General features: G+C 52.6%; 1 protein-coding gene across 1 annotated transcript in view; it reads left to right on the forward strand.

The window, feature by feature from the left end:
- KIF25 (kinesin family member 25) overlaps positions 1-19,383 on the forward strand; it is a 43,492-nt gene extending 24,109 nt beyond the window's left edge. The window contains exons 9-15 of the mRNA XM_053592865.1: positions 4,882-4,956; positions 7,305-7,439; positions 12,617-12,793; positions 13,364-13,515; positions 14,414-14,584; positions 14,951-15,106; positions 19,191-19,383. Coding sequence (XP_053448840.1) covers positions 4,882-4,956; positions 7,305-7,439; positions 12,617-12,793; positions 13,364-13,515; positions 14,414-14,584; positions 14,951-15,106; positions 19,191-19,345 — 1,021 coding nt within the window. The 3' untranslated portion in view covers positions 19,346-19,383. The remainder of the gene's footprint in view (positions 1-4,881; positions 4,957-7,304; positions 7,440-12,616; positions 12,794-13,363; positions 13,516-14,413; positions 14,585-14,950; positions 15,107-19,190) is intronic.
- The last annotated feature ends 4,293 nt before the right edge of the window (positions 19,384-23,676 follow it).

The following is a 23,676-nucleotide window of genomic DNA, read 5'->3' on the forward strand; positions in this document are numbered from 1 at the left end:
TTATTTTTAAAACAGTCTTAACATTTTCATTACGTTTTGTGTTTCCTCTTTTGTATTTATCTCCAGTCACTGTTAATGTTCTTTGTGGCTATGTCTCGGGGTGATTCATTTTTTTGTGTGTTTTATCCTTTTTTATTGCAAGTTTATCTTTGCTGAGGAATATATATATATATATTTTTTGTAGAGACAGAGTCTCACTTTATGGCCCTCGGTAGAGTGCCGTGGCCTCACACAGCTCACAGCAACCTCCAACTCCTGGGCTTAAGTGATTCTCTTGCCTCAGCCTCCTGAGTAGCTGAGACTACGGGCGCCCGCCACAACGCCCGGCTAGCTGAGGAATATTTTTTGTGTGGGAGAGCTGTCCTCACTTGGTTGTGGATGTGTCCCTGGGGGCTAGATCCTGGGGGTTTCACAAGTTCAGAACCAATCTTTAGTAACTTTTCCAGTTTGAAATTTCTTGACCCAGTGGGTGCTATCCTTTATTCACATGTCACACAGGTTTGGGGTTTTGATTTTTCATGGAAGACATTCCCCCGATCTAGAATGTGCAGGACACAGAAAACCACCCTGCTGGGGGCTCCCCCACCCCCCACCCCCCCATCTCCAAGTGCCTGGCTTAGGCAGCACCGTCAGTCCTGGCCAGGTCTCCGTGTCTGAGAGTGGGAAGACCCGACCTTGTGCGTCCTGTTGCTCCGGCCAAGAGTGGCGCCCGCTGTGTGTCTGTGTGTCAGCCTTTCCCACTCTGCAGTTCTCCCACTAGGGGTGTCCTTCCTTTCTGTCCTGCAAGGTCAGCAGACAGGAGAGTGGAGGGGAGTCACATTCTCTTCTCCCACCACCTCCCAGGATGTGGAGAATGTGTTAGCCAAGGACTGTGACAGTGTCGTGACCTGTACCAACTCATGCAATTTTATTATCTATTTTCTGAATAACATCTTTTTTATCTTGTATTTTTTTTTTTTTTTTTTTTTTGGCCGGGGCTGGGTTTGAACCCACCACCTCCGGCATATGGGACCGGCGCCCTTCTCCTTGAGCCACAGGCTCCGCCCCTTATCTTGTATTTCTAAAACCAAATAACTTGTTGGATAATTTTTCCCCTAAAATAATTATTTTTTGAAATTTCACCATGAAAACAGAAAAATCCTAAAAAAAAAAAAAAGACAGAAAAATCCTTATCAGAGTTAGGCGTGTAAGGAGGCAGGATGCTTCACCTGGTCCATGAGAGCCAAGCCAGGCCGCACTTGCAAAGCTTTGCTCACATCTGTGCCCTGAGAACTGGACAGAGGGAAATGATCCTTCTCATCAATACTGAAAGGAAGAAGCCTGTGAGAATTGGAGTCTTGGCCCCGCTGCTCGGCTCCGTAGCCATTTGTGCAAACACCTGTGCAACTTTGCTTCGTTGGGGCTCAGAGTTTTTTTTAGAAATCCTTTCTTACTTTGACACTTCTTCCATTGTTGGTTTTGGTTTCTCTCTTGATAACTCAGCTATGTCTCTTTTAATGTGCTACGAGGCTGTCTGGTGCTGGGCAGGTGAGGAGGAAGCTCGGCCTTCACAGGGCAAAGGACAGGGAGCTTTGGGGAGATTGTTATGATTATAAGTAAAATCAACATTTGCTGAATAAGGTGAAGCAATCAGAACAGGTGACATAACTGGCCCAGAATAAAGGAATGAGACAGAATTAATTAGGGAGGGACCTCTGGAGATGATGGGGTCGGGTGGGGGGTAGCCTGGACTCTGGATCTGGGGATGAGGAAGGGAATCCTCTGACAGAAGGACTGAGGCACCTGGGACAAGGGGAGTCACCCTGGCGAGGGCCTGGAGGTGACTGTCAGGAACCTGTGATGACATTCTCACGGTTACCCTGCTCCCTGACCTTGTCACATCTTGTAATGGTGTTTGGCACCTTACATCACAATAGCCGCTTCCGCTGTTGTGTCCCCAGCTAGAACGTGAGCCTGCAGGGCTGGAGACAGCGTCTTACCTCAAGTTCCAAGACATGAGGATACACATGTACGTCTCGGCTCGGGGTGCGTGGCTCAGACGTCACTGTGAAAGCCACTGACTTCCTCCCTGGCCCACCTCCAACCTCGACCTGGCGCCTTGACCCTGATGTTGCACATCCAAGGCATGACGTGGGAGTGAGAAATGGAGCTGGGGAGGGAAAGCTGGTGGCCCCCAAAGACATGAGCTGGCTACTCTGAGCACATGCTCCCTTTGGGTCAGGTGTCCAAGGATTTGCTCAGCACCTTCTGGACTCAGCACAGAGCTGCAAGGAAAGAAAAGAGGACTGGGCTAGGGAGAGCGAAGTTTGAAATGTGACCTTTACCCCACGCTTCTCAGGGACAGCTGGGGCTGGTAGCCACAGAGCGGAGCATGTCCCCTGGAGTGTGTGGCCATATGCCGGTGACACTACCCAGTGACATGAGAGGCATTCATGGACATTCACATGGGCAAGAGAGGCAGGGGGTCGCTCGGGCGTAAGCGAGGTGGGTTTAGTCACAGACTCACACTGGTGCAGAGTTGAGATTTTACCAAGTACTTGGAAGCAAAGTATGTCACTTGCTCTTATGGAATACACATAGAGGCTGCAAGTGAAGGCTGCAGCTCAGCCACATTAAGTGACTTTGTTAGAGAGCGGTGACCTTGGAATAAGGTCTGGGGCTTGTTCCACTAGGCTGCTGCTTAGATGACCTGGGAGGGCAGACCAGGGCACGGTCTTGGGGCAGGCGGGTGTCGACAGCCAGGGACTGAGGGCAGGTGGAGATAGTGGTGTTTCAGCTGAATGAATCCCTGGAGGAATTTGTGTAGTTTGCTATTTTTCTAGGTAAGAAAAAATATTTTAAATTTAAAACTCTATAAGAATTTACTCTTGGGTAATACTGTTTTTGCATTCAAGATCATCTCCTTTTTATAAACAGTATATGGTTCTTATGAAATCAGAACATTGTTGGTTTTTATAACAGCTTTTTTATGGCACTAACAAATGTCAAAATATTTTATTTCAGTTATGGGAAAAATTTTATCACTTTTAACAGTTAATTATTTCTAAAAATAAATTTGTATGAGGTGGAAAAGTACAATTCTTACTATTCAGAAAAAATGTTAATGGGCTCAGGTCAGAAGAAGGTTGTTATCCCCAAAGTGAATTAAAATATCATTAAAAAAAACTAAAATGAATGCCATTGATCCAAAATGCAGTGAAAAAAGGAGGAATAATTGCTGTTGTTCTGAGAATATTTCGTGTAGCAGAAGGCGGAGGGACTCTGGGCCGTGTTCCTTCATACATGCCTTGAAGCTGTGTTTTTTCTGCTGACGTCTTTGTATTGAATTTCTGTATTTAGTAATTTTAGTTCAAGCATTTTCTGAGTACCTCTTACGTGTAGAACACCATGTTAGATATGAGGGACGTAGGTAAGAATAACACCTTTTTCTACCACCAATGACCAGGAGCAGGCAGAGACTCCAGCCCTGAAGCAGCAGCGGCTGGGAGGGAGGGGCTGGCCTTGGCCTGGGTCTGGGCAGCTCCATTAGCCAGGAGTTAGCCAGGTAGAAAGGGAGAAAGGACACTCCAGCTGGGGGAGCTCGATGGATTGCTTCCCTGTGAGAACCTGGGGACTGCCTGTCTTCCTGGTTTGGGGCGTGGTCCAGCCCAGTCCCCAGCTTGGCCGGAGAGCACGGCTCAGACCTGCGGGCTGCTGCCCATCTGCTGGTGGGAGGTGCGCAGTTTCTCTTCTGAGTGAAGTTGGCATCTGCTCGTTTGGCTAAGAGTCACCACGTGTCTCTTTTCCTGGGCACTCTTTACATCTCTAGTGATTTTTCGGTAGCAATATTGGCCTCTTCTCCATTTTTAGAAGCACTTGATACACCAGGGATATCAACATTTTGTTTGTGATTTAAGTTGTGACTGGTTTCTTCAGTTGTGTTTTTTATTTGCTTCTGATGCCTCCTAGCCATGCAGAAGGTATTTTTTTTTTTTTTTTACATAATCATAGTGACAAAGGCTGACAGATTATATAAAGAAGGTACCCACGTGCTCTTGAAGCATCTGCTTTAAACTCTGGTCCATTTGGAATGTATCCGCATATATTTAATAAAGAGTGGGTCCAATTTTATCTTTTTCCACATACCTATCCATTCACCACTTTTTAGAATACATCTTTCCCCAACAATCTGAGATGCTCTTTACCACGCAGCCCATTCCCACGTGCAGTTATATCTGTTTCTGGAATCTCCCCTCTTTGGTCTTTTTACGTATTCATTTGGCAAGACCCAGGGGCCATGCACCCCCCGTCTGAGATAGCCCCGTCCCAGTCACTTTTCCCAGGGGTTTCTTTTCTATTCTTGCTCTTTCATTTTGCCAGTAAAGTTTGTAATTTATTTGCCAAATAATGAAATTGTGTAAATCTAGGAAAACCCGATGGCATATATGGTGTTTTGGGGGGGGTAGAGGTAGGTTTGCAAATTGGCTTTGGACAGACAGGTGTCTGCATGGAGTTGAGTCTTCTCCAAGAGCACGCTGGGCCTTTCCGTTTGTCCAGTCCCAGTCTGAGTCCTTCAGAAGTGCTGTGGCTTTCCTCGGGAAGAACGTGGACCTTTCCTAGTAAGTTTATGCCTAAGTTTATTTATCCTTCCCTCCATTTCTTCCTTCTCTCAAGCATTTGTAACTTGGTTTTGGCCTGTTTCATTTTTTTTTTTTGTAATTAACAACAGAGGGAACAGTATCTTCACTCATCCTTAAAGTTTGTTAGCTTGGAAAGTGACACGAGTTAATCTTTTTCTGACCATTCTTGAAGGCCCTGGGGGGTTCTGTGTGATGTACCTGCCTTTGGGCACTAGCCTGGTTCTTGTCTGTTTGTATTAACGCTTTTCACCTTATCTCTCAGGGTGTATGGTCCAGCAGAGTCTCAGAGAGTGGTGTTTGGAGACGTGTGCCCCCTACTCACATCTCTCTTAGATGGGTGAGTTAAAATATTTTTAAGTCCAATTATGATAGTTACATTTAAGGATAAGTAAATTTCACTTGTGGAGCAGAATAATAAGAACGTAACATTAGAGTCTGAGCTAGTCAACCCATAACCCAGAGTGTGTTTGGTTTCTGCTAATGGAGTATTTCTGTCTGTTGAGAAAGGAATAAATGTGATTTGAAAAGCAGATGCTGAACGGGGATGGGCACCATGGGTCCCAAATTGTATTCTCATTACCTTCTGGGAGAGCGGCTGTCTTTCCTGTCTCTGGGATACTTTAGCATTGCAGAATTTTTAAAAAGCCTGTTAAGAATTTTAACATCAGAGTAAGGGGCTTTTCCCTTTGGGAATCAGCCTTCTGTGCTTGGATAACATGACTGCTGATTTCGCAGGCAGTGGGTCATTTTGAGGAACAAAGAGCATTTCTTTAGCAATAAACCAACCTCGGTTTGTACCCTTAATTAAGACGCTGTAGCCACAACTTTCTACTTCAGGCCATTTTAAAGAATCGCAGTTTTGTGGTGACACTTGCATCCAGCTTCCTGAGGGACTGTTTGCCCAGCACGGCCAACCTCAGCAAAGAGGAAACGGTCACCACAGCATTGTTGGTTGGGGCCGAGGGGGGCCCGTGCCTGACAGGCGTGTGATCCCAGGAGCAAGGCCGGAGCAGGAGCCCGCCTGCTCTGACCAGAAGCCAGACCTCCAGTTACATGTGGTGTCTTCCTCAACTCCTCCAGAAGTTTGAGGATTTTATATCTATCTGAAAAAGTTAACTGAAAATGAGAGAGGAGTCTCTTTTTTTAGTAGGCCTCTTTTAAGTAAGCAGATTCCAGAAATAAAAAAGACATCGTGGTTAAAATGATCTTTGCCAGAGTTGCCTTTGCAGGGTGATGTGAAACAGATGCCTTAGTTCAGGTCCTCAGTGACCTTCCTTGGCAGGACCCGTCCACCCATGTTCCTGAGTGGTGATGAACCTTTGAGGGTCATTTATCTGCTGCAGCCAAAGACGTTCCCACACACAGACATGCACTTGAGGGACTCGGGGTGTCACATGTCGGGGACTCAGTGGCCTCTTGGTGTGAACCCCTTGAAATGTTTTAATTCTAGAAGGAAGACACACAGGATGCTGCCCAAGCCCTGATCTGTGCTGTCCAAGCACGTGGTTCTCAGGCCTTCTTGATGGAACTTGACAGTCGGCCTTGGAGTTGGAGGCCCCCTGGGCACTGACGTCTTTGTGTGGCTGCCCTGGGTGTGACTTAGATGCCTGGCAGTCACATCACTTTCTCAAACTCACCTTTGCAGAACAACAGTGTTTGACTTGATGCGGTGCCTACACCAGGTTAAACTGATAAATCTGAGTCAGCTTGATCAATTAAATCAGAATTTCTGAGAAGTATGTGGATCTCATTTAATCTCTCCAGCTGATTCTAATGGGTGGTCAGGATGTGGACACCCTGCTGTTGGCATTTGGCCAGGTTGACCTGCATGCTTATGGCCAAACAACAACAACAACAACAACAAAAAACAAAAACAAACACAAACAAATCCTTAAATTTTATGGCTGAGAATATAACTTATTTTAAATATTCTCTTACATGGATCTTCTGCCCATTGATGTTTCAGGCTGAGTAACACATCTGGAAGAAAGTGTAGGGATCTGTTGATGCTTCTTAGCTTCTCTGAACCCAGATACAGTCAGAGGCCGGAGAGGCAGCAGGTGCGGCCTGTCACAGTTGACTCCCACACTCACTGACCGCTAACCAGAAAGCCGGGCACCCCTGGAATGACACAGTATAAATGCATGTGCCATCGTCTTCAATGTCAGAGTGAACAAGGCTGGTCATCAATCACATATGTAATGGGGGAAATCCTTCTAGAACATCAGAAGGAAAGACGCAAACTTGCCTGTCATCTATTCTACCACATTAGATGCAGTGAGCCAGGGTGTGAAGATGGACTTGCCCTGGGCAGCTCTAACAGTCACTGAAGGTCAAGGTGAAGCTGTGGGAAGTCAAGGGGCACTTCCTAGGGTCAGCTTCTCCGAGTGAACTGAGAGCTGGCAAAGGGGATGAGCAGAGCCGCATTGTCATGATGCTGAACAGAAATAGGGCTCAATGAGATACACGCTGTGCATTTGTGTGAATAAAATGTAATCTGATATTGTGCAAGAAAACAGCAACAGAGACGGATTACAAAAAAATGTTTGTGGTTAACGGAAAGCCTAATTTGTGAGGAGTGGAGTAACAGGTGATTCCAAAATGAAATCTATTGAAATTTTCATACAAGTAAAAACTCTCCCTGGGATGCTGATCTGTGTGCTGCTGAATCTGCTCTGCCCGCAGGTACAATGTCTGCATCATGGCCCATGGACAGACAGGGAGCGGGAAGAGCTACACCATGCTGGGGCCCCATTCCAGAGGCGAGGAGTCCCAGAGTGACCTGGGCATCGTCCCCAGAGCTGTGGAGGAGCTCTTCAGGTACTTCTGGAGGCTGACGGCCGTGAGCAAAGAGAGGTGGGGGTCTGCGTGGTGGATTCTTGTGGGAGAGGAAACCCGGTCACTTTAGCCGGTGTGCTCAGCACCACCCAGTGCTCAGATGCTTACCAGGTCATTGCCTCAAACGCTACACATTTTTATAGCAAGTGTATGCTTACACGCTATTGTTAAGACAGAATTTCCCAAATGAGGGCTGGGTCAGAGGTTCCCACTGGGGTGAGGATGGAGGTTCTTGGCTCCAGAGCAGAAAGGATGGACAACTCCTGTTGTCAGTCCCTGGCCCCTGGAGAGGGGTCACATCTGCTTCTCCTCCCAGGAGGGGCAGCAAATATGTTCCATGCAAGAGTCTCCCAACCATGGATACATCCCCCAAAGAGCCCCACTGTCAGGCTCCTGATTTTACCAGCACAATTAGTCCTACAGAAAAAGAGCAAAGAGCTGTCTGCACAGCTGTAGGGGCCTCGGTATCTCTGTCCTTGGCCTGATCCTGGCACCCCATCCTCCGCGTGGTCACCCAGCAGGACTGTCACCCTGGCATGTTCTTGCCCTGCTGTGACCTGCAGCTCCCTCACACGCAGCTCTGTGAGCAGGGCCACCTCCAGCAGTGACTGACATGGTTCCAGTGGACCTCCATGTGCCCGGCTGCTGAGACCAAATCCCCCCTTGCCCATCCTGTGTAGCCTTTTATGTCTCAAAACCAGGGGCAGACCAGGAGGCAAGAGTTTCCACAACAGCTTAATATCTTAGTGTCTCTTCAAACCAATATTCATTAACTATTTGTGCATAGGAACAGAAGTATACGTCAATTTACTTCTACTATTTTTGGACAAAAGTGGGCACAAACCTCCCATTTTCTCTAGCACGTACCCACCATTTCCTGGGAGGCACCCAGCCTGGGTGCGCTGCAGGGACTTGTGGGCACCCCAGCATGTGGCCTTGGGTTGACGAGGAGGCACCAGAGCATAACTAGAGGGGCCCAGGAGTGGAACGGGACCCTTGTGATTGCCATGCAGCCCTCTGTGGACACAGAGCGCAGGGCTGCTGAGTCAGGCAGTGAGACCCTGTTCCTGGACCACTGTGCTGCATCAGAGGTTCCCTTAAGTCCCAGAATGTGAAGCCCCAGGGGCCCCTGTGTGCTCAGAGAGAGCTCAGCCTGGCAGGGTGAGTGAGGACTGGGCACTTTCAACATCTCCTCAGGGACCCTTCCCAGCAACAAGAAATGGCTCCTGTGGCTGGGAGTTGGGGGCCAGCAGTCAGGACACTGAGGAGCAGGAAGATGGGGCATCCACAGGAGGGTGTTACTAAAGGCAGCCCTGGGGGAGAACCCCGGGGGAAGGCAGGTGCTCCACTCTGTCCTCACTGCTGTGGGGGACAGTTGCATGGTCCTTCCTTGGCTCAGCCAGTCACATGTCCACTCGTGTGCTCCGCACTGGAGAAGGGCCTGCCTTGCGGGTCACTTGGTATCCACTGACAATTACAACAGCCATGCGGTGAGGAGAGCGGCACGGCGACACAGATCTTCAGCAATCCACCAGTGAGTTTTCTTCCTGCTCAGCAAACTTTAAGGCTCAGAAGCAGAGAGTTCGGGCAACAAGGGGTTTGAGGAACTGGGGCAGGAGAACAGATGGAGGAGCCTTCCAGGGGTCTCTGAACTTCCCTCTGCTCCGTTGATGCAGGCTCCCACATTCAGAGCTGGACAGGGACCCCAGTTTTTTAGGCCTGGGTAAACAGACTTTTTTCCTCCAAACCCCACTCTCTGAACACAAGCAAGATTTCATCTGGACGGCCTCTCCTGAAATGGGACACCTGCTGCTTTGCCTGAGACAGGAACTGTGAGACTCACTTGTTAGCTAATACACTCATTCCCTAATCAACACTAATGAGAAGATTTTGTCTGTCAGCCCCTCACCAAGTGTAATTTTTACTCTTAAAATCTGCCCGCTTGCACGCCGTATACAAAGCCCAGACAAAAGACCCCCTTGGGTCTTCCCATTTGGGAATTTCCCCTCCACTGCTGGAGGCATTGTTGCCCTTCTCTCTGTGTCCTTCTTTGTAAAATAAACAAAATAAACTGTGTCCTGTCACTCAGTCACATGGTCTGGGATTTCATTCTTGAATCTCCAAATCCAAAGGGTCCATTGCAAAAAATGCTGATAGCGCTGAGACTGTGGGTCCCCAGGCAGCGTGGAAGCTGCAATCATGGGGGATATGTGACTTCACAGCACCCGGGTCCTGCCTCTGTAGGATCTGTAGGCGTGGTGTGGGTCCCACTCAACACAGGCATTTACTGATCGTGTGTGGCCTTTCTGGCTGGTCGTGGGATTCATGGACAGAGGTTAGCCGCAGGACAGCAGCTCGAGGGGCCCAAGGAAGAACTGTTAGCTGCCGGAAAATGCTATGGAGATGAGTCAGGGGGGCACTCATTTGAGGGACTCTCCAGAATAATCAGCTTTACCAGGGAGTGAAATCACACTGCCCACAGGCATTTGAATTACCTTGTCTCTAAAATGGTTTTTAAAACATGTTAGGTCTTGGGGCATAAAACTGTGACTTAGCAAACTATGTTTTCTATCAAGTGCAGTGATCGGGGCATGGGAATCTTCCAGACTGAATTCTAATATTTTTTCTCCCAAGTAAGTGGCCATGGCAAGGCCATAGCCTCCTGAAGCTCCACCTTTGTCACTTATAGAGATGGGAATAATAGTTCAAAGACAGAAATCTTTCTATCCCTTTGCTCTGTGGTCACACATGGACAAGATGTGGACAGGAAGGTGTCCAGTCAGCCCATGGGTGAGTCTGGGTGTACAGGACTTAAAATGCAAACTGTCCCTCTGCCCAGAATACAAAGCCACGATAACATCGGGAATTGGTCTCAGAGATCGTTTCCATAAAGCTTTTACCCCCCAAAATGCCACCCCTGGGCTACTGAAGTTACCAATAGAAGGTGTTTTCCTGCCATTATAAACAAAGTGAGAGGTCACCCTTGGGGCTCTTTGGCTTTACAACCTTCTCCCCTTCCTTGTAAAGCTGGTTGCTGACACCAAGTCCTAGGTTTATTTCCACTGTCATCCTTGTCAACGGAAATGTATGAAGTCTCTATGTGCCAGGCACTGTCATAGGCACAGGGGACACAGGGATGCGTGTGCCAAACCTCTGCACTCAGGAAGCCCAGATGGAAGCTGACCAGGAATGACGGTGGAGGAGGCCACTGCAGGTGCAGGTAGGCGACACAGGAGGCTCAGGGTGGGGTCCCTGCTGCCCCTGCTGCCTGCCCTCTGGGGTCAGCACCCCCTTTGTGCCCTCAGAGGCACCCATGGTGGGGTCTGAGTCCACAGGTCACAGCCTGCTGGTGTCCCATGTACAACTCCACTGCTCGGTGGTTGGCCTCTCCCAGGTTGAGCTGAAGGCTGATTTTCTGCACTGTTCTAGAACCTACTCAGTAATCACTGTGGGAACCTCTCACACTGACTCCTGGGTGCTATGTGGGTGAGAAGGCTCTCTCCTCATTCACTTTAGTCTTTTTTATCTTCTTCATTGTTGGCAAAACTCTTCTAGAGCTGGACAAAAACCACCCTGCTGGTCTTTTCCTCCAGGGTAAACAGGGCCCTGCCTTAGACTTCCAGCACCTTCTCCAAATATCCTCACGAGTCCAAGAAAGATAGTGGCCAGGTCAGATCAGCCTACTGGGCAAGTGTTAGGCTCCTCCTAGGGGGTGTTCTCCACATTGATCCAGATGAGTTCAAGAGGTGCAAAGCCTCCATCTTTCTATGGCTGAATAGTGCCGTGTGGTGTATGTACACCACGGTTTGTCATCCGTTCCTGCACTGATGGGCACTTGGGTTGATTCCACATCCTTGCAATTGTGAATTGAGCCGCAAGAATGGAAAAGCAAGCATCCAATACGCTGCACACAACATGAAGCCAATAGATGGGAATTTCACTCCCACGTGAAAGAAAAACACAACTACATGGAAGTGGGAAGAGGAAGGAGGGGACGGGAGGGTGGTGTGTCACCATCTGTGCACACCGTGCAGGGGTACATGACACACCTCCTGGCTCAACTACAACGTGGACTCTGCCTAACAAATGCAAACAATGTAACCTAACTGTACTCTTATATTGATCTGAAATAAAAAATAAAGAAGAAGGGACAATCTCCAAAGACAAAGAGGCTGCATTTGCTCCTTGGGGACATGGTTGGGGGAAAGTTTTGCAAAGGGAAAAGCAGGGGGCCAGGAAGAGAGGGAACCATGGGTCTGCGGCCACTTGTTCCTTGTTGTGGGTTTGCGGCCATTTCTTCTTTTTCTCTAAGTGCAGTGTCTTTAAAGTTTCCACAGTCAGCACATCATACTTTCAGAGATGAAGAAAATGAGACACACAGTTGTTTAAGAGTCTGAGTGGACTCTGCGGAGGTCACAGGAAGGTCTTGTTTGGAATTAGGGTGAAGAACTCTGGACTCCATCTTCCCCGAAGCAGGAAAAGTGTTAACATACAAGCCCCATCTCTGAAAAGTGCTGAAAGCCCCCGTGTCTTCATGGCCTGCCTTGGGCTTCTAGCTGGTGACAATGGGGCATGTGCCTTCTGGGTCGAGGCTGTGTGCCCATCCTACGCCCTCCCTGGTGTATGTGGAGTCCTGAGGGTGCCGATTGCTGAGGTTGTTGATTTAAATATAACTCACATAAAATAACTTGGTTCCTGAGACAATGTCTCAGTATTAGTAAGATGGATCTTAATGGTTTTGCTGAGTATTTTCTAGGGCTGGATGGCTTTACATTGAACATCATTTTTTTTTTGTTTTTGAGACAGAGTCTCACTCTTTTGCCCAGGCTAGAGTGCCATGGCATCATCATAGTTCACAGCAACCTTGTACTCCTGAGCTCAAGCAATCTTCCTGCCTCAGCCTTCCAATTAGCTAAGACTACAGGCACATGCCACCCCATCCAGCTAGTTTTTCCATATTTAGTAGACAGGGGTCTCTCTCTTGCTCAGGTTAGTCTCCAACTCATGAGCTCAAGGGATGCACCTGCCTCGGCCTCCCCAAGTGCTGGAATCACAGGTGTGAGCACCGTATCTGGCCTCAAACGTCATTCTTTTAGGTTTATTTGAAAGGGTCATTCAGGTTTCTCTGATAGTTTATTTTCTTACCTGTTTTCCTACAGGCTTATTTCAGAAAATCCATCAACAAGCCCACAGGTTGAGGTCTCCATAGTGGAAGTTTATAATAATGACATTTTTGACCTTCTGGCCAAAGACGGTTCTGCAGTGGTGTCTGGGGTCAAGCGTGAGGCAGTGACAGCCAAGGACAGAAGGAAGGAGGCCACACCCCCGACCTGTGAGTGAGTAGCTCATGGCCCCCCGGCTGGGGGCTGCAGTGCTGCAGGAGGGCCTGGTGGGACGAGCCATGGTGCTAAGTGCTATGCACCTTTCACTTTGCTGTGACAGTGACCTCTGCTCAGTGGTAGCTACATGGGGGTGATAGAGATGTGAGTAAGATGGGATGGGAGTGATTACTGCCCAGCGGGAATTAGCCCTCACGTCTCATCAACTAAAATGGGGAAACAGATTAAACTTTTATTTGTGAATATGACTTCACGTGCAAATATTTTAAGGACATGAGCCCATGAGGGTGTAATAGGTGACGGTGTGGGTGATGCTGGGAAGGTTAACACCTCTGAGTCGGCTCTGAGACGGGCAAGTCACCCTGGGCATGAGTGAGACAGTTAGTCTTTCAGCCTCAAAAAACAGAAAGCTTGGTTTGTTACGCCTAAAATTTGCTTCAGTGCACCTTAAAATTGGCAGTGTGGCTTTTGTGCGAGGCCTCTGCTGGTTCAGGAGTGTTGGACTTGGCCTTGAAGACAGGGTAGCTGTCCCCTTGGATGTGTCTAATGCTGGCCGTCATCCGCCAGGGCCGCCAGCAGTGCCACGGACCTCCTGAGGCTGGTCCGCCGAGGCCTGCAGCTCAGGGCGCAGCACCCTACCCAGGTGCACAAGGACTCGTCCCGGTCACACCTGATCATCACCATGGCCGTGACCACAGCCCACTGCTCAGACAGCACCAGTAAGTTGCCATCTGGGCTCAGTCAGTTGAGAGTAACAGAAAAATCCACTTAGAAATCAAAAATCAGTGTCCTCAGACAGCACCTGCCTCTCATGGGCCCGAGAGTGAGTAACGGCTGCACATTCTAGAGACGTGAGCTCCAAACCCAGAGGCCCTGGGGTCGCAGGAAGAGACGAGGAAGGTGGGTGAGAGGGAGGGACACACTCGGCTGATAAAACATGATGTAGAAAGTTACACAGGATGATAGTCACGAAGGATGCTGGCAACGGACTCCCAGTTAAAAATCAGTCACTGCTGGTGAAGTGACTCCAGTTCTGTAAGAAAAACCGTATGTTTGCAATGGCCTGGACCGTCTGGGACAATGACCCTGGGCCGCAGCTGCCTGGTGTCACAGACTGCAGGGCAGTGCCTGGCCTTTGGTTTAGCAGGGCTGGGACAATCTGCCATCCTGTGGGCTCAGGCCAGGGCCACACTGCAGCTCCCAGGTTGAGGGGCTAAGGTCAGGCTGCAGGGACAAAGAGCCTGGGTCTGAGGTGGTTACAGGGAGTCTCTGAGTTACAAACATCCAGCTGACATACAACTCGCCGTTAGGAACCTGGGATATTATAGCAAGTCTCCGAGTTACAGACACCCGGCTGATGGATGACTTGCACTTAGGAACAGAGGCTGTTACAAAGAGACTGTACCTGCTCTGACTTACATGCAAGTTCAACTTAACAAGCCCATAGAACCCCGTAACTCTGGGATTGCCTGTATTTAAGAATAAGGCGCAAAGCAAAGCCCGATTTCTCCTCACTGAGAGGTGTGGACCTGAGGGTGAGGTTCTGGAAGCTTCTGGCAGGGGTGTGGGGCTAAGCAGAGCTTCATGTCCCTCTTTTCCATTGTCGCCTTGCAGCAGACCAGCAGTTCAGTCCACCCCCTGGAGACCCGGCCTGTCCCCCACCCCCGCCAGTGATGGGCAGAAGGAGGAGCCGGTCTGGTCCAGTTTGGGCCCCAGACCCGGCAATACGCCTGCAGCAAGTGCGCACCCAGTTGCAGCTGGTGGACCTGGCCGGCAGCGAGTGTGCTGGTGAGTGGGCTGCACGCTCTGGGGGGTACAGGTACCTGCAGAGGGGACAGTCACAGGGGATGCGGAGGGACTAGAGGAGAATGGCCTGCACAGGAGCTCTGGGTGCAGCAAGATCACTTTAAGTCCCCTGGCTCCTAGTGGGTGGGCCGTCTACAGCCATCTGGAAGCCATGCCCTGCGGCTCTGCCATCCCCACCAGGGAGACCTCAGCACCAACAGGAGCCTCCTTCTGGGGTGGGAGGGGAGCAGGGCGCCCCAGAAGAGGGGTCTCCTAGCCCAAGGCCTCCCTGACATTGCCCTCCTGAGAAGCCAGCTGCCCTCCTGACTCACTGCTTGACGCCATGGTGACCATGTCCACCTTTCCCAGGCATGTCCGGGGTGACCGGGCCAGCCCTGAGGGAGACCTCCTGGATAAACCGCAGCCTCGCGGCCCTTGCAGATGTCCTGGGGGCCTTGTCGGAGCGCCGTGGCCATGTCCCCTACCGGAACAGCAAGCTCACCCACCTGCTGCGGGGCTCCCTAGGTAACCGGGCCTCCCCTAGCACCTGACCTGAGGAAGCTCATGTACCCCCACCTCCTGCCCTGCAGTCCTGTCCTGTGGGGAGGTTCCCAGTCGGGTTCCTGTGACTGTCCCCTCCTGGCTATAGGTCTTGCGCTGGTATTTGTAACTGTAGAGCAATTGCTGGCGTGTCTGGTGTGTCTGGTGTGTGTGGAGTGTGTGTGGAGTGTCTGGAGTGTCTGGTATGTGTGTGGAGTGTCTGGTGTGTGTGTGGAGTGTCTGGAGTGTCTGGCGTGTGTGGAGTGTCTGGTGTGTGTGTGGAGTGTCTGGTGTGTGTGTGGAGTGTCTGGTGTGTCTGGTGTGTGTGTGGAGTGTCTGGTGTGTGTGTGGAGTGTCTGGTGTGTCTGGCGTGTGTGGAGTGTCTGGTGTGTCTGGCGTGTGTGGAGTGTCTGGTGTGTGTGTGGAGTGTCTGGTGTGTGTGTGGAGTGTCTGGTGTGTCTGGCGTGTGTGGAGTGTCTGGTGTGTGTGTGGAGTGTCTGGTGTGTGTGTGGAGTGTCTGGTGTGTCTGGCGTGTGTGGAGTGTCTGGTGTGTGTGTGAAGTGTCTGGTGTGTGTGTGGAGTGTCTGGTGTGTCTGGTGTGTGTGTGGAGTGTCTGGTGTGTGTGTGGAGTGTCTGGTGTGTCTGGTGTGTGTGTGGAGTGTCTGGTGTGTCTGGTATGTGTGTGTGGAGTGTCTGGTGTGTCTGGTGTGTGTGTGGAGTGTCTGGTGTGTGTGTGGAGTGTCTGGTGTGTGTGTGTGGAGTGTCTGGTGTGTCTGGTGTGTGTGTGGAGTGTCTGGTGTGTGTGTGTGGAGTGTCTGGTGTGTGTGTGTGGAATGTCTGGAGTGTCTGGTGTGTGTGGAGTGTCTCGTGTGTCTGGTGTGTGTGTGGAGTGTCTAGTGTGTGTGTGTGGAGTGTCTGGAGTGTCTGGTGTGTGTGGAGTGTCTGGTGTGTGTGTGGAGTGTCTGGTGTGTGTGGAGTGTCTGGTGTGTCTGGTATGTGTGTGGAGTGTCTAGTGTGTGTGTGTGTGGAGTGTCTGGTGTGTGTGTGTGTGTGGAGTGTATAGGGTGTGTGTGTGTGGAATGTCTGGAGTGTCTGGTGTGTGTGGAGTGTCTCGTGTGTCTGGTGTGTGTGTGGAGTGTCTAGTGTGTGTGTGTGGAGTGTCTGGAGTGTCTGGTGTGTGTGGAGTGTCTGGTGTGTGTGGAGTGTCTGGTGTGTCTGGTATGTGTCTGGAGTGTCTGGTGTGTGTGTGTGTGTGGAATGTCTGGAGTGTCTGATGTGTGTGGAGTGTCTGGTGTGTCTGGTGTGTGTGTGGAGTGTCCAGTGTGTGTGTGTGGAGTGTCTGGAGTGTCTGGTGTGTGTGGAGTGTCTGGTGTGTCTGGTGTGTGTGTGGAGTGTCCAGTGTGTGTGTGTGGAGTGTCTGGAGTGTCTGGTGTGTGTGGAGTGTCTGGTGTGTCTGGTGTGTGTGTGGAGTGTCCAGTGTGTGTGTGTGGAGTGTCTGGTGTGTCTGGTGTGTGTGGAGTGTCTGGTGTGTCTGGTGTGTGTGTGGAGTGTCTGGTGTGTCTGGTGTGTGTGTGGAGTGTCTGGTGTGTCTGGTGTGTGTGGAGTGTCTGGTGTGTCTGGTGTGTGTGTGGAGTGTCCAGTGTGTGTGTGTGGAGTATCTGGTGTGTCTGGTGTGTGTGTGGAGTGTCTGGTGTGTCTGGTGTGTGTGTGGAGTGTCTGGTGTGTCTCGTGTGTGTGTGGAGTGTCCAGTGTGTGTGTGTGGAGTGTCTGGTGTCTGGTGTGTGTGGAGTGTCTGGTGTGTCTGGTGTGTGTGTGGAGTGTCCAGTGTGTGTGTGTGGAGTGTCTGGTGTCTGGTGTGTGTGGAGTGTCTGGTGTGTCTGGTGTGTGTGTGGAGTGTCTGGTGTGTCTGGTGTGTGTGTGGAGTGTCTGGTGTGTCTGGTGTGTGTGTGGAGTGTCTGGTGTGTCTGGTGTGTGTGGAGTGTCTGGTGTGTCTGGTGTGTGTGTGGAGTGTCCAGTGTGTGTGTGTGGAGTATCTGGTGTGTCTGGTGTGTGTGTGGAGTGTCTGGTGTGTCTGGTGTGTGTGTGGAGTGTCTGGTGTGTCTCGTGTGTGTGTGGAGTGTCCAGTGTGTGTGTGTGGAGTGTCTGGTGTCTGGTGTGTGTGGAGTGTCTGGTGTGTCTGGTGTGTGTGTGGAGTGTCCAGTGTGTGTGTGTGGAGTGTCTGGTGTCTGGTGTGTGTGGAGTGTCTGGTGTGTCTGGTGTGTGTGTGGAGTGTCTGGTGTGTCTGGTGTGTGTGTGGAGTGTCTGGTGTGTCTGGTGTGTGTGTGGAGTGTCTGGTGTGTCTGGTGTGTGTGGAGTGTCTGGTGTGTCTGGTGTGTGTGTGGAGTGTCCAGTGTGTGTGTGTGGAGTATCTGGTGTGTCTGGTGTGTGTGTGGAGTGTCTGGTGTGTCTGGTGTGTGTGTGGAGTGTCTGGTGTGTCTCGTGTGTGTGTGGAGTGTCCAGTGTGTGTGTGTGGAGTGTCTGGTGTCTGGTGTGTGTGGAGTGTCTGGTGTGTCTGGTGTGTGTGTGGAGTGTCCAGTGTGTGTGTGTGGAGTGTCTGGTGTCTGGTGTGTGTGGAGTGTCTGGTGTGTCTGGTGTGTGTGTGGAGTGTCTAGTGTGTGTGTGTGGAGTGTCTGGTGTGTGTGTGGAGTGTCTGGTGTGTCTGGTGTGTGTGTGGAGTGTCTGGTGTGTCTGGTGTGTGTGTGGAGTGTCTAGTGTGTGTGTGTGGAGTGTCTGGTGTGTGTGTGGAGTGTCTGGTGTGTCTGGTGTGTGTGTGGAGTGTCTGGTGTGTCTGGTGTGTGTGTGGAGTGTCTAGTGTGTGTGTGTGGAGTGTCTGGTGTGTGTGTGGAGTGTCTGGGTGTCTGGTGTGTCTGGTGTGTGTGTGGAGTGTCTGCTGTGTGTGTGGAGTGTCTGGTGTGTGTGTGGAGTGTCGGGTGTGTCTGGTGTGTGTGTGGAGTGTCTGGTGTCTGGTGTGTGTGGAGTGTCTGGTGTGTCTGGTGTGTGTGTGGAGTGTCTAGTGTGTGTGTGTGGAGTGTCTGGTGTGTGTGTGGAGTGTCTGGTGTGTCTGGTGTGTGTGTGGAGTGTCTGGTGTGTCTGGTGTGTGTGTGGAGTGTCTAGTGTGTGTGTGTGGAGTGTCTGGTGTGTGTGTGGAGTGTCTGGTGTGTCTGGTGTGTGTGTGTGGAGTGTCTGGTGTGTGTGTGGAGTGTCTGGGTGTCTGGTGTGTCTGGTGTGTGTGTGGAGTGTCTGCTGTGTGTGTGGAGTGTCTGGTGTGTGTGTGGAGTGTTTGGCGTGTGCGGGGCCTTGCAGTTGGGCCAGTCCCTGGGCAGCAGCTTCCCACATGTCTCCCTTCAGCCCGAGGGTGGCTAAGGAATGGTTGCTGGTTGGTCCTCCTCACAGTGGGAGATCTAATTCTGCCAGGCACCAGGGTTGCCACACAGTGGCTGAGACCTTGTGGCCTGGGTGGACTTGCTGGTGCCACCGGGTCTCGGGTGCAGGTAGCAGAAGCCCAGACTGAGTAGGATGGAGAGCTGGCCGCCATGAGGGGCACAGGCAGACTTGTGGGGGCAGAGCCCACCGTGACCCTGAGACACACCCCTATTCTGACTGGGCCATGGAGGTCCTGCCCGTAGTGCTGTCCCCTGCCTCCCAGGATTTGCTCTGATCCTTCCCTCCCCCTGATCTCCAGAGTCCTTTTCTCTCCCTGTCTGGGTTTCCATCTGTTCTGCTGAACCCTGAGCTGGTTGGTTCCTGGACAGAGGAGGAGGCAGAATTCCCCTGGGAGGAGCAGCCCCAGGCCCTGGGGTAAGGTCGGGGGCAGCCCCCTGAGCCCTGGACAACATGGTTGTGTCTGGAAGTGCTGGGGTACCTGGTCTGCTGTCCAGAACCTGCCAGACCCCCCAAGCTCCCATGGTGCCAGACGGCTCTGTCTGCCCTGGGCCTGGGTAGCTGCTCTGCCGGCAGCATTTCCAGCTGTGCAGACCCCATCCTTCCTGGAATTCCTGTCACCTTGGATGCTGTTACTTTGTCTTCGAAGGAGGTGACGCAAAGTTGCTGGTGATTCTGTGCATCTCCCCCAGCCAGAAGCACGTGGCGCAGACGCTTCAGGGCCTGGGGTTTGGGACTCGAGCGCGGCAGGTGGAGCGAGGCCAAACCAGGAGGCAGCTGCCCAGCCCTGGGTGGGGCAGGTGAGCCTGGGCTAACGGTGCTAATGAGCATCCCACCCTTAAAATGTGTTTCCTGTTACTGTATAGTGTGTGTGCCCTTAGAAATAAACAGGCTTCACTTGGCCCCGATAGGCCTGGTTCGTTCCAAGAGAACTGTGATAAGCACTGATAGGAGACCCCAGTGCACTCCTGCAAGACCGTGGGAGAGCAGACCTCTCAGAGGACCTCCTCCCAGGGGTGCCCGACGCCTCAGGGGTGGCCACGCGCAGCCCCCAGGTGGGGAGAGCCATGGCCGTCTGCACAGGCAGGAGGGTGAATGAATCCATGGGCTCCATTCACAGGCTCAACACCTGTCATCTCATTTGATCCTTGGTGGGGGTCCCAGGATTTCCCAGCACACATTTTGGGATCAGACAAACCTGGGTTCCCATGATATCTCTGCCACCTCCAGTTTTGTGTCCCAGATGCCTGCTCAGCCTCCAGAGCCTGGCTTCCTTGCCGGCCAAGTGAGGGCCAGCCGCCCGTCCCTCAACCCCTACCAACAGACCATAGGAACCTTAGGGGAAGACCCAGCAAAGCTGCCATCTGTCTGCCCCTGGGGAACACAGGCTGGGCTCTCACCAGCCCCTGAGTTGCCAGGGCTGGGGCATTACTCCGGTAAGAGAATCCAGAAATAGGATGTCTCTCTGGAAAGACATAAGGGCTTGGACAGCAGGAGGGCCTGGCCCGACCCTGGGGCCCCTCTTGGCACCTGTGATGCAGCCAAGCTCTGCTGTGGTGGGTGGTTGCAAGTGTCAGCCTTCATCCCAGCTCTTGCCTACCTCTCCCCTCCATTCCTCATTTCCTAGGAGGAAGGTTGTTCTGGTATCCACCCCTGATCCAATTAGCCATGCCCGGAGCTTGCAGGTCTGGGAGTGTAAACCTGGCTGCCACCAACCCTGTCCCATGGGTGCGTGTGCACCAGGCATTCACCCCAGGATTGGCGCCTCTGGTGATTCCAGTGGCCCAACGCAGAGGCACCGATGCAAGTGGAGGGAAGAGGAGAGAGGAGGGGGCCCCGGAAGTACACACAGAAAGGGGACAAGGAGCTGTGGGCAGGACCAGAGCTCAGTTGTGTCTGTCCATGAGTCCCTTAGCTGGGGTGTCTGCGGGTCCACCAGCTTGTTAGTCTCCTCAGGGCCTTTCAGGCTGTTTAGTGCTACACTCATCCGAGGGACCAGGACACTGAAGCTGAGAGGACAGTTTACCTGCTGACCTGGCAAAGCAAATGAGTAGGTGCAGGCAACCTCCAGCCCTTGGCTGCTGCAGGCCACATCTATTGTAAAATTGACTGTAGAATGTAGTTCCAGGCCCCACGGAGACGTACCTCCGAGACCACCCTGGTCTTCCCCAAATTTGATGGTGACCAGATGTCTTGGGTGCTGATCCAGGCACCCCATGCACAGATAGCAGCTTTGAGGGTCTGTGTTTCGGGGCAGGGTGGAGCACACCCTCTCCAGACCTCCTGACCCAAGCTGTGACCCAGATCCAGGGCGCTGTGAGGAGAGGCCAGCACAGGGTCAGCTGGTGAGACCAGAACCAGAGACCCGGCCTGTTCGCGTCTACCGATGGCAGAGGCTGCTGGTCTAAAGCTCTTCCACAGACATCTACTGGGGAAGAAACTCAGAAGACAACTGAGAAGCACATCAAGGCTCTTGGAGGAGCCAGGCCCAGGGGAGGCATGAAAACCCCTGGAGGCCCGGACTAGGAGGGGCTGCAGCCTGGAGCCAGCAAGGAGCCCCGTCTGGCTGGAAGGGAAGCCTCTCTGGAAAATGGTGACCACAAGGGCCTGGAGGGCGTGTGGTGACAATGAGGATGGTGACAAATGGCTGCCCTATGGGTGCTCTACTGAGCTCACAGGTAGATGCCATTGTTTCAGACCCACGGATGAGGGACACTCTGTTGTCACCTAGGAGGGCCCAGTTGGGGCTTGGCGAGGCCCAAGCATGTCCAAGGCCTCTGTCCTTCCAGAGGGAGCCAGGTACTGTGGGGACAGAGGCTGCCCCAAAGTACAGAACAGCACCCTGGGCGAGGGGGGACCAGCTGTGTGTGCGGCCCTCAGGACAGTCACCAGAACCTGGGGCTCTGTCTGAGCTGGATGGGGCAGGGCTCAGCAGGGGGGAGGCACAGCGGGGGGACAGCTGGGCACAGAGGAGAGGGGAGCAGCTATCGGGGCAAGTGGGACGCTGTCAGCACATTGTTGTGGCTGAGGGCCTGGCTTGGGACCTGCAGTCCAGCCACTGGCTTTGCTTTACTGTGGCAGAAACACTTCGTTTGTGGAGAAAGAGGAAACCGAATCTTGGCCTCCCAGGGGTGTCACAGCAGGAAGCCAGCTGGCTGTCCACTCAGCGTGGGGGCCAAATGACCGACGTGTCCCTCCTTTGTGGACATTTTGCATCTTCCCAAAACTTCAGGGTAGGTCAGTGGGAGGTCAGTGTGTGAGAAACCCGGGGTGGCAGCCCCTGCCGGTGGGCAGGGGTGACCTGTGGCTAGCTAAGACCCCGCTGGAGCCTAGCGGGGTGGGGAGAAAGTGCTCACAGATGGCAATTGGTCTCTGCCACACCCTGGCACTCACCACTCACCTTCCCTTCCTCATTCAGCACCATTCAGGGGATGCCCACCCCACAGGTGCCATCCTACAATGGGAGTAGGACGCTGACTGCGCAGGCCCCTGCAGAAGGCCCAGCCTCTGCCTGCCGTGGGTGCAGCAGCAGTGGAGTCTACAGTGAGCCGTGGCTGTGGGTGTGTGCCCCCTCAGGCCTCACCCCATTAGTGACTTTATAAAAGAGACCCCCGTGGGCTCCTCACCCTTCTACCATGTGAGGACGTAGCTGAAAGGTGCCACTGGCCAGCCAGGACAGCAGCCCTGCCCAGGGACAGGTGGGCCGGCACCTTGACCCTGGACTCCATCTCTGGAACTGTGTGGAGTGAAGGTTGTTTATGGGCCACGTGGCCGTGTGGCTTGTGGCAGCTAAGATGGGCACAGGGGACGGCCAGGACTCTCAGAGATCAGGGTGTGCTGCATAGGTCATCACACAAGAAGCCAGGCAAGGAGAGGCGGAGGGACCTGGTGGGCGCTGGTCTCAGCTGTCACGTGGACAGGCCCTCGGGCCCTCCCCGGATAGTGCAGGCTGTGAAGCCCCTCCTGGGCAGCCCTTTTCCTCAGAGAACAGAGTGACCTGAGGTTTCTGAGGGGCCGTCCCGTCCCAGCCCCACTCCCCACTGGATGCTCTGGGACCAGTGTCCTCCTCTTCCTCCAGTGCCGTCGTGCCACTGCCCTGACACTGTGGAAGCTCAGTGGAGGACAAAGGCCTGGGGCCCAGGAACACGGTGATGACCCAGCACTTGGTGGCAGTGACTTCCAGTCCTGCCATGTGGCCTGTACCTCTGTCTGCCTTGCACTGCGCTGGCTGGGGACAGTGGTACAGGGCAGCTGAGAGCCCACACAGCCAGCAGCCGGGGCCATGGGGTAGGGGAACGGGAAGAGCCACCCAGCTCTGCGGCCTGAGACCTGTTGCCCCGAATTGGCTTCTCTGTGATCAGCAGCTCCCAGATCAGAATCCCCTTCGGCCTGGCTCTGAGGCCTGAACCTTGATGATGTGGCGATAGGGGACCCTCTTCCAAGAAGAAATATAAAGTAGGTATAAAGAGAAATACTTGCGAAGAACTTTGAAAACTGTCAAATCACCACATTTAAAAAGCTAGCAAATAACACAGATCATCACAAATTCAGCAGCTGCATTTTATCAGCTGGTCCTATGACTGCCGAGCAGTCTGTGGCCTCCCCTGCATGAGGGCCACTGTTTGTCACGTCACCGTGTGGTGTCCTCAGCAGGGCTGGTTGTTGTGTCTTCTCAACCAGACACTTTGAGGGGCCTTCCCCACCCTGGGGACAGCGGTACCAGGAAGCCCCCCATGTGCAGCCCGGTGGGAGGTCCAGGGCATTGCCTCAGCGTCCAGCCTTCCTGCTACCCTGCTGTCCCTCCCAGGGCCCCACTTGCTCGGGGCTGGGAGGACGTGTCCGCCTTGTGATGTGGCCCCCAAACAGGGTGAGTCGGTGGCTGCAGGGAGTTGCTGCTTTCCCACAGCTGTGATGACATGACTGGGACCCCACACATCCCTCTGGCCTGAGCTAAGTGCCACTTAGCTCAACCGCCCCTTGGAGGGGTCCCAATGCACCCCCAGCTCCAAGGAGCCTCTCACAATGAGATGAGTGTGACCAATGGAGCAGCCGCTGAATGGAAGGGGCAGCGGTGCCCAGCACGTCCGCACGGCCCTCTTGGTGGTAGACATGAGCTGACATGCTGACATGCCATG

The sequence above is a fragment of the Nycticebus coucang genome, chromosome 5 (genome assembly GCF_027406575.1).
Source record: "Nycticebus coucang isolate mNycCou1 chromosome 5, mNycCou1.pri, whole genome shotgun sequence".
Classification (NCBI taxonomy): Eukaryota; Metazoa; Chordata; class Mammalia; order Primates; family Lorisidae; genus Nycticebus; species Nycticebus coucang.